The following is a 16538-nucleotide window of genomic DNA, read 5'->3' as shown; positions in this document are numbered from 1 at the left end:
CGGAGGCTGGCGGGGGCCCCTCACCTGCAAAACCTGGTCGCCTCTCATATATTTCGTGCATTGCATTCATCGCCCGCTTTCTCCTCCAAGGAGCTCCCGGGGGCGCGCGTGGTTCTCCCCGTGTTATCCTCGCAACAACAGCCCTGCGAGGTGGGCCTGCGAGTGGCCCAAGGGAGCACCCAGGGATTGTCCTGGCCAGGTGGGGTGATTTGAACCCTGCTCTCTGCCCGGTCTTCGTCCTCATTTAGCCCCCACCTGTGCATGACTGTGCATGACTGAGGTTTTCCCCCCTTGTCTTGGCTATGGTGTGAGTCTGTGCTGTTAATTAATGGGGTTCTGCCTTCGGAGAAGATGAGCCAGCCCTCAAGGAGGTGATTATGTAATTTGCTAGCAATTCATGTCCCTCCCGGCGTGACGCTGCGCGCTGACGTCACGGGGCTGTAATGGTGGTGTGCCTCGAGATTTTTTTCATGAAACAAGTGTGCCTTTGCCCAAAAAAGGTAGGGAAACACTGATCTAATCTAACATCCCGTTCCACAGTGGCCAACCACCATGAGCCCCGTGGTCCCAACAGGCTTGAGAGGCTAGGGGGGCAGTTGCTGTCAGATGAGGAGCAGGAGGATGCAGCTGGGGGGATCTGTTGCCTTTAGGAGCTGGGGAGGCACCCTCACTGGCTGCTTGGCATTTCCTATCCATGCCACACAGGGAATCCTAAGCAACGGAGGGAGGGCATCAACTTGCCAAGAGGGGAGGCTGGACTGCAGGAGGAGGAGGAGAAGCCAGAAGGGCTGACCAAAACTAGGCAGCGTATCCACTGTTGGGAACACTGATATGGAGTGGAAATGATTTTACTACTATGTTTTTGTCTGCAGAAAATTTCTCACTGTTAGAAATGTGATGTTTTATAAATGGTATCATTGAGCATCTGGGAGGGATACAATACCAGTGAAATCTAAAACAAACTACTGAACAGTTTTCTCAGGGCTTTCTTCCACCCTTAACATCTAACACGAAGTATATTTTATTGAGTTTATTATGTTCTAAAATAGCTGCATTAAAAAAAGAAGATATGTGGCATGTTACTTTTGCTTTCAGTCATATTTTTATACTTGGAATTGTATTTTTGTTTGGATTATTCTGAAAAAGGAAAGCCGATTCATATAAGTATACATTAAATCCCCCTTTATTTTGTAATGACAGCAAGTTAATTACCTTATGTAGCATAAAAGAACTCAGTTCGGGTTGAGGAAGCCGATCCACCAACTTTGCACCTTCTAACAGAGCCGAGGCTGACTTCGTGTAGCATTGTGAACTCACTAGTGACACATACCAGTCCTTTCAAGAAAAGAGTGTCAGTCAACTACACATACTTAAAAACAAAAGAGATAAAACTATCTTGCTTTAAATCAAGCTTCTAAAAAGGACTCAAAAGTTCAAATCATATGCATACTTATGTGCTTGCTACCACCAAAGTTGTATTTACCTGATAATACAATCCTAAATTATTGGTGAGGGATTGGTGAGCATCCAAGACAACCATCGTGGGTGACCAACAGAAGCCTCAAATGCCAGACTATGAAGAGAATGGCAATTCTGAGCAAGTAGCAGTTCACCAGACATATGGACCCTATCAGAATTTTGTCAGCACAAACAGGGCAAGCGGTGCTACAATGCTCTGATAACCCTGTAAAAGTCTGATTCACTTGGTTCTTGTCTTGCGATGCAAAAAGGTCCACTTATGCCACCAAGGTAGGTCACAAGATGAAAAACTGCTGCGTGAAGCTTCCTTTTGCCCTGACTGAGGTGCTGCCTGCTCCGTCAGTTGGCCTGGAGAGTTTTTTCCAAGACAGGAGCTCAGCCTTCCAATGACAGGCTCACAGGTATCTGCACACCACTGTAATGACCACCGGGAATCTGTCCTGGATGGAATCTAGGGATGCATGTGCAAGAAAAGACACTGCCTTTGACACTTTCAGGAGAGACTTCCAGAGACTAACCAGGTCTTAGCAGTTCCTCTAACCATATCAGAGTCACCATTTTGTCCTCTTGAGTCCACCCTCCTCCTGCATTCTCTACTACGACTGTATGTCAGCTATTGAGAAGGTGAGAGGTCAATCATTCTACAGCAAAACCCCATCTTTTTCTAAACGGAGACATACTTTTTTAATGCACAGGAATCCACACATTTCTGACTGCTTTCTGTAACTCGAACAAAACCAGTTCCCCACAAACAACAAAAGCATCACATTCTTAGCATTTTAAGGTGTGTGTGGGTGTGTGTGGAAACCAAGACCTATCTATTTTGTCCTTATTTAGAATACTGTATTTGATTCTAGGCATCCTATTTTGATGAGCACTTGCCAAAAATGATCAATTAAAAATTAATTAGGCCCACTTTTAAGGACAGCATGTCTAAAAGGAACATTTTAACATGCTAAGTGTCTCTGAATACAATTGCTCTATAATATGGAAGCAGGAATTATGAAATTGCTGTGCAAAGCCCTAATGTTTGAACAACACACACAGATTCTTGCTTTTAACCAATCTCTAGCATTCAGAACAGAAAATGTACATCTATTTACTAAGTTTATTAGACTGAAAAGTGTTACCTGTACATTTAAAATAAAATTATAATTACAGTAAATCTACAACAATAATCTACGGCCTTACTTTATCTGGAATTACAGTTTCCAGAGCAGGCTGGCTCTCCCCATCCAGTGGGTGTGAAGTAACCAGAGATGATGGGCTACTTGTTTCTGGTGCTACAGTAAGACGAAACCTATCCAGGAGTGAGTAGAGCCTTTGGTGTCTGGAAAAAAGAAATGCAACCAGATTAAGCAGAGTTTAAGAGAGACAAAAACATTCTGGTAACATCTCCAGTGGATAAATGTGAACAATTTCAACAGTACAGGAGATATGGTTCACTTGATAAATTAAGCGCAACACTTCCATATATGGTTTTTTAAAAGCAGGATGTGCTTAAAAAGTAGGAAGTAATATATTTTATCAGGCTCAAACCTTCCTAATGAGAGGCAATAGACTCAGTGTGCCCTAGAGTTCTGTTCAAGGTAGCTCAATCTGCAGAAGGAATTGCAGAGGAGAACACAAAGGCTCTATATCCTTGAGCACTCTTCCTAACTAGTTTTTGAATTACTGTACAAAAATACAACAAAAATATTTTCCGAAAGAGAGAGCTTTGCTGTTACCGGCAGCAACCACCTTAGGTGCATCCAACTGATGCACGATCGCCAAAGTGCAGATCCTTTTGGACCCAGAAGGCGGCAGAACGGGGGCATAATGGGGCATAGTGCACTCATATGCGCTCCACCGATGTGCACGGGTACCGCCTCTTCCCTCTCCAGGGAAAATGGGACAGTTAGAGCTATGATGGAGGTAGGCAGGTTAATCTGAAGGTTCCCTCACTGGAGGTCAATAACAAGATAAAGAATTCATTAGCATTTGTTGATTGCATGTGCAAAGTGGAAACCTTTATGTGGAAGTCTCTACAAAGGAATTAAACGCAGTACACACCTAAATATAGTAGCATTAAATCATCAAACCCTCTCCTTCATTACATTAGATTATTCCGTTTTAAAGCAACACTAACCAATTAATGGTTTACACATTTTGACATGTACAATTAATCCCTTTTGTTACTACCCTATTTTACACCATCAGCTATGCACAAGTGCTTAATCTGCAATTCTCTTTAAAGCTTCTACTGTAAAAAAGTTACATTTCCTAAGTCTTGCAAGTCTTCCCGATGTCTCCAAATGTTTTCTTACCTGTAACATAGCTTGCTTGCCCTTGCTTACCCTCTTCCAATCACGTCAAACATGGCCTTACTTTCTTTCCTTCTAACAGTTTCTCTTCAAGACAACTTAACTAATGATTTAACTATTTTCTTCCCTACACAAACAGGCAGAAATTGAGGTTGCTACTTTCACATGTTTGTTCCGCCTCTTTGTATTGTGTCAGAGATTAGGTTTGGGAAATAAATGTTCTATTTTCCAATATAAATTTGTGTTGGAATTTATTTTATTTACTTAAAGAGTATTTGTACTCTGCTCATCAATCCCAAAAGCTCCCAGAGCAGCTTACATTCAGACAGTCTTCACCTGCAGGCTTACAACCTAAAAAAAATTACATACAATGAAAAAGGGACAGGGAAGGAAGAGGAAAATAAAAAATCTGGGCACCAATTTCTAACAGTTGTTCCTATGTTGACCATCTAGTATGGTTCAGGGGCAGGAGGCCGCTGACAGAGCTGGGCCTCCAATAAAGGTGAAGAAATGAGCCTTCTGTTCCTACCTCTTTTGCTGAGGCCCCTGATGGAGTGGCTGCCCTCAGATGACCCTTGAGGGAAAGGAGAGGTCTTACAGGGCTGGCCTACGCAGCAGAGACAATAGAGTGAGCCCTGCTTCCCAGCTCTCCTACTGCTGGAATGGCTGCCCCCAGATGAGAATGGAGAGGAGAGGAGGTCTGATGGAGCCTCCTTGGTTTTTTACTTCATTATGCTAGCTAGAAAGTTCAGTCTTTGTTTACTAAACACACTTAACCTCGTCCAACAATTCTATTTTTGTAATTACCGGTACTACATTTATATACCCACTTGCTCCAAACTTGTTGAAAAGGCAGTTTGTATTTAATAAAAGGGACGCGGGTGGCGCTGTGGGTTAAACCACAGAGCCTAGGGCTTGCCGATCAGAAGGTTGGCGGTTCGAATCCCCGCGACGGGGTGAGCTCCCGTTGCTCGGTCCCTGCTCCTGCTAACCTAGCAGTTTGAAAGCACGTCAAAGTACAAGGAGATAAATAGATACCACTCTGGTGGGAAGGTAAACGGCGTTTCCGTGCGCTGCTCTGGTTTGCCACAACTGGCGGCTTAGTCATGCTGGCCACATGACCCGAAAGCTGTATGCCGGCTCCCTTGGCCAATAAAGTGAGATGAGCGCTGCAACCCCAGAGTCTGCCACGACTGGACCTAATGGTCAGGGGTCCCTTTACCTTTACCTATTTCATAAAAGGCTTACAATCTAAGAGGCAAGATACAAAAGAAAAAAGGAGCTAGGAGAGGATAGGTCAATAAGCAAATTTGGACACTCTTTTGTATTATTACAAAATTAAAAAGGGGAATAGTCAGTGCTTGGTGAGCAGCAATATGATAGTTGGCTCCAACCAACCCAATGGAGTGTGTCTCGACATCTCACTTCTCCCTCTGGTGCAATCCAATGGTATGGATTCTGATAAAGGGAGCTGTGTCTAAGTGGAGAGGCCAAATATGAGGCTGTTCTAGTTCTACTGGCTACAAAAAAAAAGCAGGGGGCTACCAAGATTAACAATATAAGACACAATTAAAAAGCATTCTGTAGTATGTAAGCAATCCATAGCTAAAATCTAAATAGTTCGGAGTTGAGGAGTTGATACTGAAGAAATGGGATCAGGATAAAACCGTATGTTAAATGAACATTATAGAAGAAAACTGTGGGGGCAGTGGACTTTTCCATCCCCACTTGGGCAGGCAATGCTCGCTGGGGTAGTCCTAAGGGTAAGCAAGAGAGTTCCATCTTCTGGACTTGGAAACAAGTTCAGTTATCCCATTTCCAGACCCTCCAAGTATCCCTATTTTCCAGGGATGTCCCTGATTTAGAAAAGCCATCCTGTTTTCTGATTTGATCCCAGAATGTCCTACTTTTCCTTAGGATGCCCCTATTTTCATTGGAGAAATGTTGATGGGTATGGAATTATCTGACCTCTGAACCACCTGAAGGCAATCCTGTACAGGGAAGTTTTTTTTAATGCTTAATGTTTTATTATGTATGTTGGAAGCTGCCCAGATTGGCTGGGGCAACCCAGTAAAGATGCATGGGGTATAAATGGTAAAATTACCATTATAGAACTGGACATTCTTATTTTCATCAGAGAAATGTTGGAGGGTATGCACTTCACAGAAGGCATACACGATATTACAGCCATTTTAATAACTGGAACAATTCAAAGATGACAGGGACAAGGAACCATGTCCTCCTGTTGGTTGGGGTGGAGGACAAAAAGTTGGTTTAAGCAAAGCTTGGGGAGAACTATTATGATTTTCTCTCACAGGAAGCTGTTTAATGCAATTACTTCTTGTTGGCGGGGGGGAAACCTATGCAAAATACATTTTGAAAGATTGGAACATTCCATATTGCATGAATACAGCATCACTAATGCATTACCTGAGTGCTAATCCAGTATTCTGAAGATATTCCTGAATTCTATCCAGTTCTTCAATTGGTAACTGAGCAGTGCTGTTCTATACAAAAACAAGAAAGACAAACATTTGTATAGGTCTGGCAAATGAAAAATAAAACATACATTATGATAAGTTAAGAATAACGCCAAGAACTATGTTTATATACAACATTGCACATGACACAGTCACGTCTCCCTATGGTAAATAATTTTGTTCCCACAATTACTTAACAGGCAGACTGAGCAAGATTGTTAAGGAGCTACCCCCACACATCCAAGAACAGATCCTCACCAACACACCAACAGAACCTCGACCAGGAACTTTCTATCTTCTACCTAAAATACACAAACCAGGAAATCCAGGACGCCCCATCATCTCAGGTATTGGCACTATTACAGTGGGTGTCTCCGGTTATATGGACTCTGTTCTGAAACCATATGCCATCAGTGCTCCCAGCTATGTACGTGACACCACAGATTTTCTGAGGAAAATACAATCTTTAAATAATCTTCCCAACAATACCATACTAGCTACTATGGATGTGGAATCTCTGTATACCAACATCCCACACAACGATGGTTTACAAGCTATAAGGAACACCATTTCAGATAAAATCACAGCGGACCTTGCCACCAAACTCTGCCAATTTGTCCTTACCCACAACAACTTCAAATTCGGTGATGACCTGTTCCTTCAGATCAGCGGCACAGCAATGGGCACCCGCATGGCCCCACAGTATGCCAACATCTTCATGGCAGATTTAGAACAACGTTTCCTAAACTCCTACCCACTCAAACCTCTCCTGTACCTGCGATACATTGACGATATTTTTATCATCTGGACACATGGTCAACAGACCCTGGACACCTTTCACCAGAAATTTAATGATTTTCACCCCACAATCAACCTAACAATGAATCAATCCATGCAAGAAATACATTTTTTGGACACTACTATAAAAATACAGGATGGGCACATAGACACCACCTTATACCGTAAACCAACTGACCGACAAACATATCTATATGCCTCTAGCTACCATCCCAAACATACCAAACAGTCCATTGTATATAGCCAGGCACTACGTTACAGCCGCATCTGTTCCAATTCTACAGACAGAGACTCTCACCTAAGAGATCTACAGCAAACCTTTTCAGAACTAAAATACCCAGCAGATGAAGTTAGACAACAGATCAACAGAGCCAGACTGATACCCAGAGAGAACTTGCTGCAAGACAGACCCAAAAAAGAAAATAACAGAACACCTCTAGTCATCACATACAGCTCCCAAGTTAAAACAGTACAACGCATCATCAGAGATCTACAACCTCTCCTGGACAATGACAGTTCTCTTTCTCAAGCTCTGGGAGGAAGACCTTTCATTGCCTACAGACAGCCACCCAATCTTAAACAACTCCTAACCCACAATAATACTACAACCAGACTTAACACGGACACTGGCACCAGAGCCTGCAATAAACCCAGATGCCAACTTTGCTGCCACATACACCCGGACAACACCATTACTGGCCCCAACAACATCACACATACCATCTTGGGACTATTTAATTGCTCATCGTCTAACATTGTGTATGCCATCAAATGCCAACAGTGTCCTTCAGCTCTCTATATTGGACAAACAGGCCAAACCTTACGCCAAAGAATAAACGGACATAAATTTGACATCAAGAATCACAAAACAGAGAAACCAGTAGGAGAACACTTCAGTCTCCCAGGACATTCTATACAAGTTCTCAAAGTAGCTGTTTTACTACAAAGGAATTTCAGAAATAGACTGGAAAGAGAAGCTGCTGAATTGCAACTCATTACCAAACTTAAAACCATGGAGAGACCTGGTCTGAACAAAGACATCGGATTCTTATCTCATTATGCATACCGTATTTTTCGCCCTATAAGACACACTTTTCCCCCTCCAAAAATGAAGGGGAAATGTGGGTGCGTCTTATGGGGCGAATGCAGGCTTTTGCTGAAGCCTGGAGAGCGAGGGGGGTCGGTACGCACCGACCCCTCTCGCTCTCCAGGCTTCAGGAAGCTATCCGCTAGCTGTGGGAGACCCAGCTCTCCCAGGGCTAGCGGAGAGCTTCCCTGCACCCAGAAGCTTGGGGCGCGCTGACCTCAGCACGCCCCAAGCTTCTGTATTAGCGCAGCGGTCCGCTAGCCCTGGGAGAGCTCCGCGGCTCTCCCAGGGCTAGAGGACTGCTTGCCGGCACCCAGAAGCTTGGGGCGCGCTGAGCTCCGCACGCCCCAAGCTTCGGGATTAGCGGAGCGCACCTGGGGGGGAAATAAATTTTTTTTCCTTTATTTCCCCCCAAAAAACTAGGTGCATCTTATGGGCCGGTGCGTCTTATGGGGCGAAAAATACGGTAACTAAGCCATTTTTCACCTTCTCACCCCTTGCCTTTTCCTGTAAGACCTATTGCAGTCGTTAAGAGTCGTCAACAGGCTCATCTCAGCTATCTGCCAATCTCCCATTCCCACCACCCTTCTGAGTAATACCCCTCCCCACCTTCTCATTATATAGAAGGATCTGGCAACTTCTGTTTCAGTGTATCTGAAGAAGTGTGCATGCACACGAAAGCTCATACCAAGAACTAACTTAGTTGGTCTTTAAGGTGCTACTGGAAGGATTTTTTTTATTTAGGCAGACTGAATGCAAGTTAAATTTAAGAATATTGCACTGTATCAGAAACACTGACAAACAAAAGTATACATAAACTTGACAATGCATTTGGTACCTGCACAGTTGCAGCTAAAAGCATTTCTACTCGACGGCAAGCAAGAGTATCGACCATGCGAGCCAGCACACGGAATGGAGTACACAAAAGCTTGTCCACGTACAATATTAAGACGGCACCAGACTGGCTGAGGTGAATCCCCTCTAAGCACTGTAGAGTCTTCTTTACTGCAGTTGGCTAAACAGGGAGAAAAGAAAATTACAGGGCTTTTTTCATACTAAACTACCGAAAAGCAAATTACATATGAAAGTTTTGAACAACTCTGAACAAAACAAATCATTCCTTAATGGAGTTATAGCTTAAACTCAGGCATAGACTAAACAAAGGCATGGACCCCAAAAATGTACACACCACTTCCTTGAGTTTCTCTTTATGTCAACCTTGCCCCCCCCCCATAACACCCAACTCTACCTCTTTTTTGCATCTAATCCTGACTAATTTGGAAGATACTCTGAACAGGAGTGCTGGGAGATAACAATAGGGTAGATGAATGCTAATACAGTGGTACCTCAGGTTACATACACTTCAGGTTACATACGCTTCAGGTTACATACGCTTCAGGTTACAAACTAACCCAGAAATAGTACCTTGGGGTTAAGAACTTTGCTTCAGGATGAGAACAGAAATCGTGCTCCGGCGGCGCAGCAGCAGCAGCAGGAGGCCCCATTAGCTAAAATGGTGCTTCAGGTTAAGAACAGTTTCAGGTTAAGAACAGACCTCCAGAACAAATTAAGTACTTAACCCGAGGTACCACTGTAAACTGAATCTGAATCTAGCTAAGATAGAATTACTAGTACAGTGGTACCTCTGGTTGTGAACGGGATCTGTTCCAGAGCTTCAGTCAGATCCTGAGGTTTTCGCTACCAGAGGTGCCTGTTCTGCCCCTGCACGCGCGTCGTAACCCGGAAAAATACTTCTCGTTCGCATTCTAAAGTTTACATAACCAGAGGGTTACGTAACGCGAGGTTCAGCAGGTGAGATTTCTAAGCAGGGAGACTGTATTCAGCTGATTCTGGATAGGGTTGCACTCCCCCTTAAAATTTAGGTTTATAGAATGGGATTTTTTTATTGATCCAACATTGCCCATGCCACACACACACACACCCCGAGCCAATTTTGGGAGGTGCAATGTGCACAAGGGAAGCAGAGGGAGGAAGGCCCCATTGCGCAAGCAGAAATCCTTGCACAGGGCTTTTGCGGATGGGGCTCAGAAGATGAATCCCAAGGTGAGGATAAGAGTCACAGAAAAAGGGTAACAGGGAATTTTTATAACTCTAAACAACTTACAGCTGCAAAGTTCTCACACCGCGACTGAATAGCCTGGATGAAAAGTCCACTCGCTGCTGAATTCCTGTGAATGGCACTAATGAAATCTTGCACAGGTGGTTCATGGGAGAGATTAATCAGATCTTGAACGTGATTCACTGTCAGCCAGGTTAAGTGTTCAGAATCATGCAGGTTTTGGCACTATGGAAGGAAAAAGAATTTGATTCATCAGTTCTAAGGCAATGCCAACTGTCAACTGGGATAGCTCAGTCGGTAGAGCGTAAGATCCTTAATCTCAGGGTTGTGGGTTTGAGCCCCACACTGGGGAAAATATTCCCAGTTGCAGGAAGGGACTAGATGACTCTATGAGTCTATGAAATCATAAAGGTTGCATGGATGACATCTCTACATGTGAATTCCTCTACCGATACCCTAACTCAGAGAAGTACATATAAGGTTGGCCAACCCTCTGAAGATCTTCTGCCACTAAAGTGGCCACCGAGCATGTAAGAGCCCTGCACTCATTACATATATGCAACACACTCTTTCTCATATGTGTGCAGGCACATGAAACAGAGCATACCACAAATACATGCACACACCTCTTAATCTTACTTAATAAGAGCTAGTGAGTCTTTAATATGTTTTATGTGTTTAATATGTGTCTGGATTGGTGCTGGAGGAGACTCTTGAGAGTCCCATGGACTGCAAGAAGATCAAACCTCTCCTTTCTGAAGGAAATCAGCCCTGAGTGCTCACTGAAGGACAGATCGTGAAGCTGAGGCTCCAAGACTTTGGCCACCTTATGAGAAGAGATGACGCCCTGGAGAAGACCCTGACGCTGGGAAAGATGGAGGGCACAAGGAGAAGGGGACGACAGACAACAGAGGACGAGATGGTTGGATAGTGTTCTCAAAGCTACCAGCATGAGTTTGACCAAACTGCGGGAGGCAGTGGAAGACAGGAGTGCCTGGCGTGCTCTGGTCACGAAGAGTCGGACACGACTAAACGACTAAACAACATGTCGGGATTATCAATGTTTTATGGATGGTTTTTATTGTCTAAATTATGCCAATAAAGGCTGAATGAATGAATGCACACACCACAGTCATGCTCATCACATCACTGGGTTTGTTGGGGAGATTTAAACCTCTGCACCTAGCCCAACACTACAACTGAACATGAGTCTTGCTGGGCAGAACTAAACCTCTCTCCAGAAGCCCAGAGCTGCACAGAAGAGGAAGATGGGGCCTGGAAGGCTTTGTGTGTCTGATTCTGGCCACAACCACCTCTGTTGTGACCAAACATCTGTAGAGAAAATAAGGGAGACAATCTTCCCTCTTTGGACTAGAAACCACAGTATTTAAGTGGAGATCAGGTAGACTTGGTGCTACGTTTTCACCTAGATGCAGACACTGTTTAAGACTAAAGACGAAATTATCATAGGAGCAGTGTTTTTTATTAAACCTCGGAATAGATCCCATTACTTGTTATGGAGGAGGCAAGAGCAGAATGAGCTAATGGCAGAAATCTTGACTGTGATGTCCATTGGGAGAAAATCAATGCACTAAATCCTGGAAGGAGGCCATATCTAACAAACAAAAGTCTTTAGAAGAAGGGCGGTATATAAATCTCATAAATAAATAAGTAAAAATAAAATAGATATGTGAAAGCTCAGGAGTGGGAGAGGAAACACTTCAGGAAAAGAAAATTTCCTCACCTGAGAACTCCCACCCCACAACTTTTGCCAAAGGAAATTTTTTTTTACACATTTCATCTTTTCAAATGAGTGAAATGTTTTCAAGACTGGGGTTTAGTAACTCAAAATGTGTAGCATAACATTTCTTATGTAAGGTAATCTACAGCATTAGAAAATGATAGTTCCAGTGCATACGGTAGACATATACAATACAGGAAACTTCCAATTTATGTGGGGGTTACGTTCCAAGGCACCGTGTATCTAAGAGAAATTGCGTATATTTGAAACACCATTGAAAAAGCCTGCAAATACCCTGTTCCGCCCCTTTCTGAGTCACTTTTGGGTTCAATGCAGTCATGCACATATTGGGCGCACTTAAAATGGCCACTTTCTGTACTCAAATCCAAGATGCATTTCTTAACCTAGAGAGTGCTGTCACCTTTCTGAGGAGCCCATAGGGTCTTCTTTTTCTTGTGAACTGTTACCTTCTTCTTCTGACCTATGATCTAGTGTGGAGATGCTAGAAACAAGAATTCTACACCTGCTGCCTTCTGACCTCACCCGTCCTTTGTGGTCAACTTTCACTTCTCTCAAATTACATAATATGTTATAATCCTGCACCTACCTACTTAGAAGCAAGTTGCATTGGGATTTACTCCAAAGTATGGGACGTGGGTGGCGCTGTGGTCTAAACCACAGAGCCCAGGGCTTGCCGTTTAGAAGGTTGGCGATTCAAATCCCCATGACGGGGTGAGCTCCTGTTGTTTGGTCCCAGTTCCTGCCCACCCAGTAGTTCGAAAGCACGTCAAATGCAAGTAGATAAATAGGTACCACTCCGGCAGAAAGGTAAACAGTGTTTCCGTGCGCTGCTCTGGTTCGCCAGAAGTGGCTTAATCATGCTGGCCTCATGACCTGGAAGCTGTCTGAGGACAAACGCCGGCTCCCTCAGCCAGTAAAGTGAGATAAGCACCGCAACCCCAGAGTCGTCTGTGACTGGACCTAACAGCCAGGGGTACCTTTTTATGTGTGTACAGGATTTTAGCCTAAGGCATTTATAACTTTGAGGCCACTATCTGGTGATGGCTTTCTTGGGACTGAGTATTATTTCTAAGTAAATATACATAAAATTACTTGTGAATTTAATAAATATGCCAAGTAGCATAATTTTATATGCCATGTTAAAATGGTGCATTTTATGTTGTTAAGGTAGTAAAATAAATTTAGGTTTGAAAAGAAACTAACTATTGCATATATTTACATTTTCGGGGGGGGGGTGGAAATACTGAAATGTCCAGCAACTTTAAGAAGCTGTGTAGGGCAGAGAGCTGTTCAATGTTTGTAAATAAAAGGTTAAACTTCCACACTATATTTAGGCAGAGTGCTGGATCCTGACACTCTGATGTCCAAAATGGATAACTGCCAGAAAGCAGAGAATTGGGAATGAAGAAAGTACAGAAAATGGCAGTGCCACAAATACATAAAATTTTTATATGCAAGATTATGCATCGAAATCACTAAAGGTATTCTCTGAGAGCTATTATTTATCTAGCTGCAGCACAGTGTACATGGACCTTAACAGCATAAGGCAAACAGGTCTCTGCCCAGAAGACTTTTCAATCACAATTACATGTGAATAGGATAATAATAAAGGTAAAGGTAAAGGTACCCCTGCCCAAACGGGCCAGTCTTGACAGACTCTGGGGTTTGTGCGCCCATCTCACTCAAGAGGCCGGGGGCCAGCGCTGTCCGGAGACACTTCCGGGTCACGTGGCCAGCGTGACAAAGCTGCATCTGGCGAGCCAGCGCAGCACACGGAACGCCGTTTACCTTCCCGCTGGTAAGCGGTACCTATTTATCTACTTGCACCCGGGGGTGCTTTCGAACTGCTAGGTTGGCAGGCGCTGGGACCGAGCAGCGGGAGCGCACCCCGCCGCGGGGATTCGAACCGCCGACCTTTCGATCGGCAAGCCCTAGGCGCTGAGGCTTTTACCCACAGTGCCACCCGCGTCCCCAGGATAATAATAGTAAGTAAATAATCACCATGACTGACTAGTTTACACACAAAATGTTCACAGACAAGGGTAAAATACACAAAATAAAAAGTAGGTCATTGCCATAGGAGGAGGAGCAGCATTATTTTGAATAATTCAAAACTTACCACATAATCACAAAAAAGGATGAGTGCCCCTCTTCGGACTATCTCTCGATTACACATACCAAGTTTGGATTCAGAATCTGCTTCAATGTCATCTCCATGTTTCTCAGGCCTAAACAATTTTGTAGTGGAAAGACTGTGCCTTCTGCGGGGGGCGAGGGAAAGGGAGAGAGAGGGGGGTAATATTTTTACTCCTAAATGGAGACTTTGATTTCCAGAAAACAACACTGTCAAACTTTCTTCCAGTTTGAACCCTTTGTTATGCAGTTAATTTATCATTTTCTTCTAAAGCCGTGAGGTGGACAAGTCTTCTATTATCTAAGCCCCTCTGTACAAGGTGAGAGGAAGAGAAGGGAGTTGGCGGAGCTTTCGTAGGAGAGTGGCGGCAGCGGGAGTCACCAGACAAACATCTTCACTGACCCCACCCCCCACCCCTACCCCCAGACAAGAACCCAAAAGAAAGGGCTAACAAGTAAAATGGAATAATAGGAGGAACAGGGGAAAACAAAATGGCAGCCAGGCAACAGCAACAAGAAAAATGCACACAGATTAACAAGCAAGATCCCTTTAAAAATAAATAAATTACATACTACAAGACACCCAGATAAGGACAAACAGGCAATAAAGAGTAGAGGAAGAGAGACACACAGAGGGTGGAGCACCACTTCGAAGCAGGCAAAATCAGAAATTGAAGTTGCATGCTGCTTGTAGTTGTGGGCAGGACCATAGGTAACTAGTCACCCTTTTCTGTACTCTCTGACACCTTCCTGCCTTCCTCTCCACCCAGAGGGCCAAGGGATAACAAATCCCTCTTCCTAGAGGTACAGTGATTACTAGCCGAGGTCTTCTGAAATTAGGCCAGGGGCAAGTGAAATCATACTATGGGCTGAAGCATAGCTGTCAACGTTTCCCATTTTTAAAGGGAAATTCCCTTATTCCGAACAGGATTCCTCGCAAGAAAAGGGAAAAGTTGATAGCTATGGGTTGAAGGTTGCCAACCCCGATTAAGGACTCTGCTTGAATGAACTATGGACAATTTGTATTTATTAAATTTATGTACCACCCTTCATCCGAGGATCACAGGGCCGTTTACAATATAAACACACAAAAATGCTTAACAAGATACTTCTACCACTACGAAAAATAGTCTTACTTTGGAGTCTGATGCACTTCTGACCACCAGCTACAGTTAGTATAATTAACAAGTAGTAAGATTTGACACCACAGGAGGACTAAAGAAGGATGTGTAGGTATCATGGACTGAACGAGATCATTTAAGCTTTTAAGGGTGTAGAAATCACCATCTGACTCATCTCCTGTAAAGAGCTTAGTGGCTGCAGCTGTGATTCTTCTGAACATTCCTAAAACAGTGAAAATGGTTTTTAAAAACCCAAACAAAATTAGAAATAGCACATTGTAACAGAGATCCATTTGACAACTCATGGTTTAGGCCACTAAAATATTTAATTCTTATCAATCTGATTTTTAAATATTTCTTAGTTAATGAAGTTTCTAAGTATCATGCTTCCAGGAAAAAAAAAAACTTTTAAAAGTACTCCTAGGATCTTTTTTTGACTGATTTTTAGCAGTGCATTTCACTGAAATTAGTCATACCCTATCTTGGCGAAATGCAAAGCTCTCCAAATATCAATGAGTATTTTCTTCAAAACATGATCAGTGGAAAACAATGAGGCCCAGATACAGATACAAGACTACCCTTCGTTAAGGGACATGGCTGCATAATTGTGGAAAGAGTTTCAGCAGATAACATGATAAGGTTAATAGAGACTGGCCACCTGCTTTGATATTCAGTCTCAAGAATTTCATTGACTCAAAAAATATCATTTTCACATTCATCAATCATTGATAAGTAAGTAATGAACTAAAAACTTTGGCAGGATTTGAGTAATGCTTGTAATGTACTAAAAACTCAGTTAAAAATGGATCCTTCTGGCATAAACCTCTCCAAGGGGAACTCAGAGATTACCCTAAACTGAAACCTTCCTCAGCTGTGATACACACACTGCAGTTAGGCTTGAAAGAAGGCCCTTACTGGTACGAACAGAAATCTGTTTTGAAGTCCAGCTGTGGGGCATGCACAACAGGGATGCTGCAGTGGCGTAGCGTGGGGGGTGCAGGGGGGGCCGGCCGCACCGGGTGCAACATCTGGGGGTTAGGGTTAGGGGGCGCAAATCCACGGGTTATGGGGCGCAAATCCACGGGTTAGGGGGCGCAAATCCACGGGTTAGGGGGCGCAAATTACTTGCCTTGCCCCGGGTGCTGACAACCCACGCTACGCCACTGGGATGCTGTGTATCAGAGGGCCCATTGGGTGCACCAACCTATGGGTTGCAGAGTCCCCCCACCCCAACAGCACCAGTTCATTTCATAGAATAACAGAGTAAGAGTTGGGGGGGGGGAGTCGTCTAGTCC

At 43.7% G+C, this 16538-nt stretch overlaps 1 protein-coding gene across 2 annotated transcripts in view; it reads right to left on the bottom strand.

Moving 5' to 3' along the window:
• The window catches only part of HTT (huntingtin), a 121260-nt gene that overhangs the window by 38528 nt on the left and 66194 nt on the right, over positions 1–16538 (bottom strand). For both annotated transcript variants that reach the window (XM_082238496.1, XM_082238497.1), the window contains 7 exons: positions 15259–15466; positions 14109–14250; positions 10273–10452; positions 8986–9162; positions 6213–6289; positions 2671–2809; positions 1213–1335 (listed from right to left, as the gene is read on the bottom strand). In XM_082238496.1, coding sequence (XP_082094622.1) covers positions 1213–1335; positions 2671–2809; positions 6213–6289; positions 8986–9162; positions 10273–10452; positions 14109–14250; positions 15259–15466 — 1046 coding nt within the window. The remainder of the gene's footprint in view (positions 1–1212; positions 1336–2670; positions 2810–6212; positions 6290–8985; positions 9163–10272; positions 10453–14108; positions 14251–15258; positions 15467–16538) is intronic.

The sequence above is a fragment of the Podarcis vaucheri genome, assembly GCF_965113315.1.
Source record: "Podarcis vaucheri genome assembly, chromosome: 9".
Classification (NCBI taxonomy): domain Eukaryota; kingdom Metazoa; phylum Chordata; class Lepidosauria; order Squamata; family Lacertidae; genus Podarcis; species Podarcis vaucheri.
The sequence above is the reverse complement of the archived record's forward strand: the minus strand, read 5'-3'. Positions and strand labels throughout refer to the sequence as shown.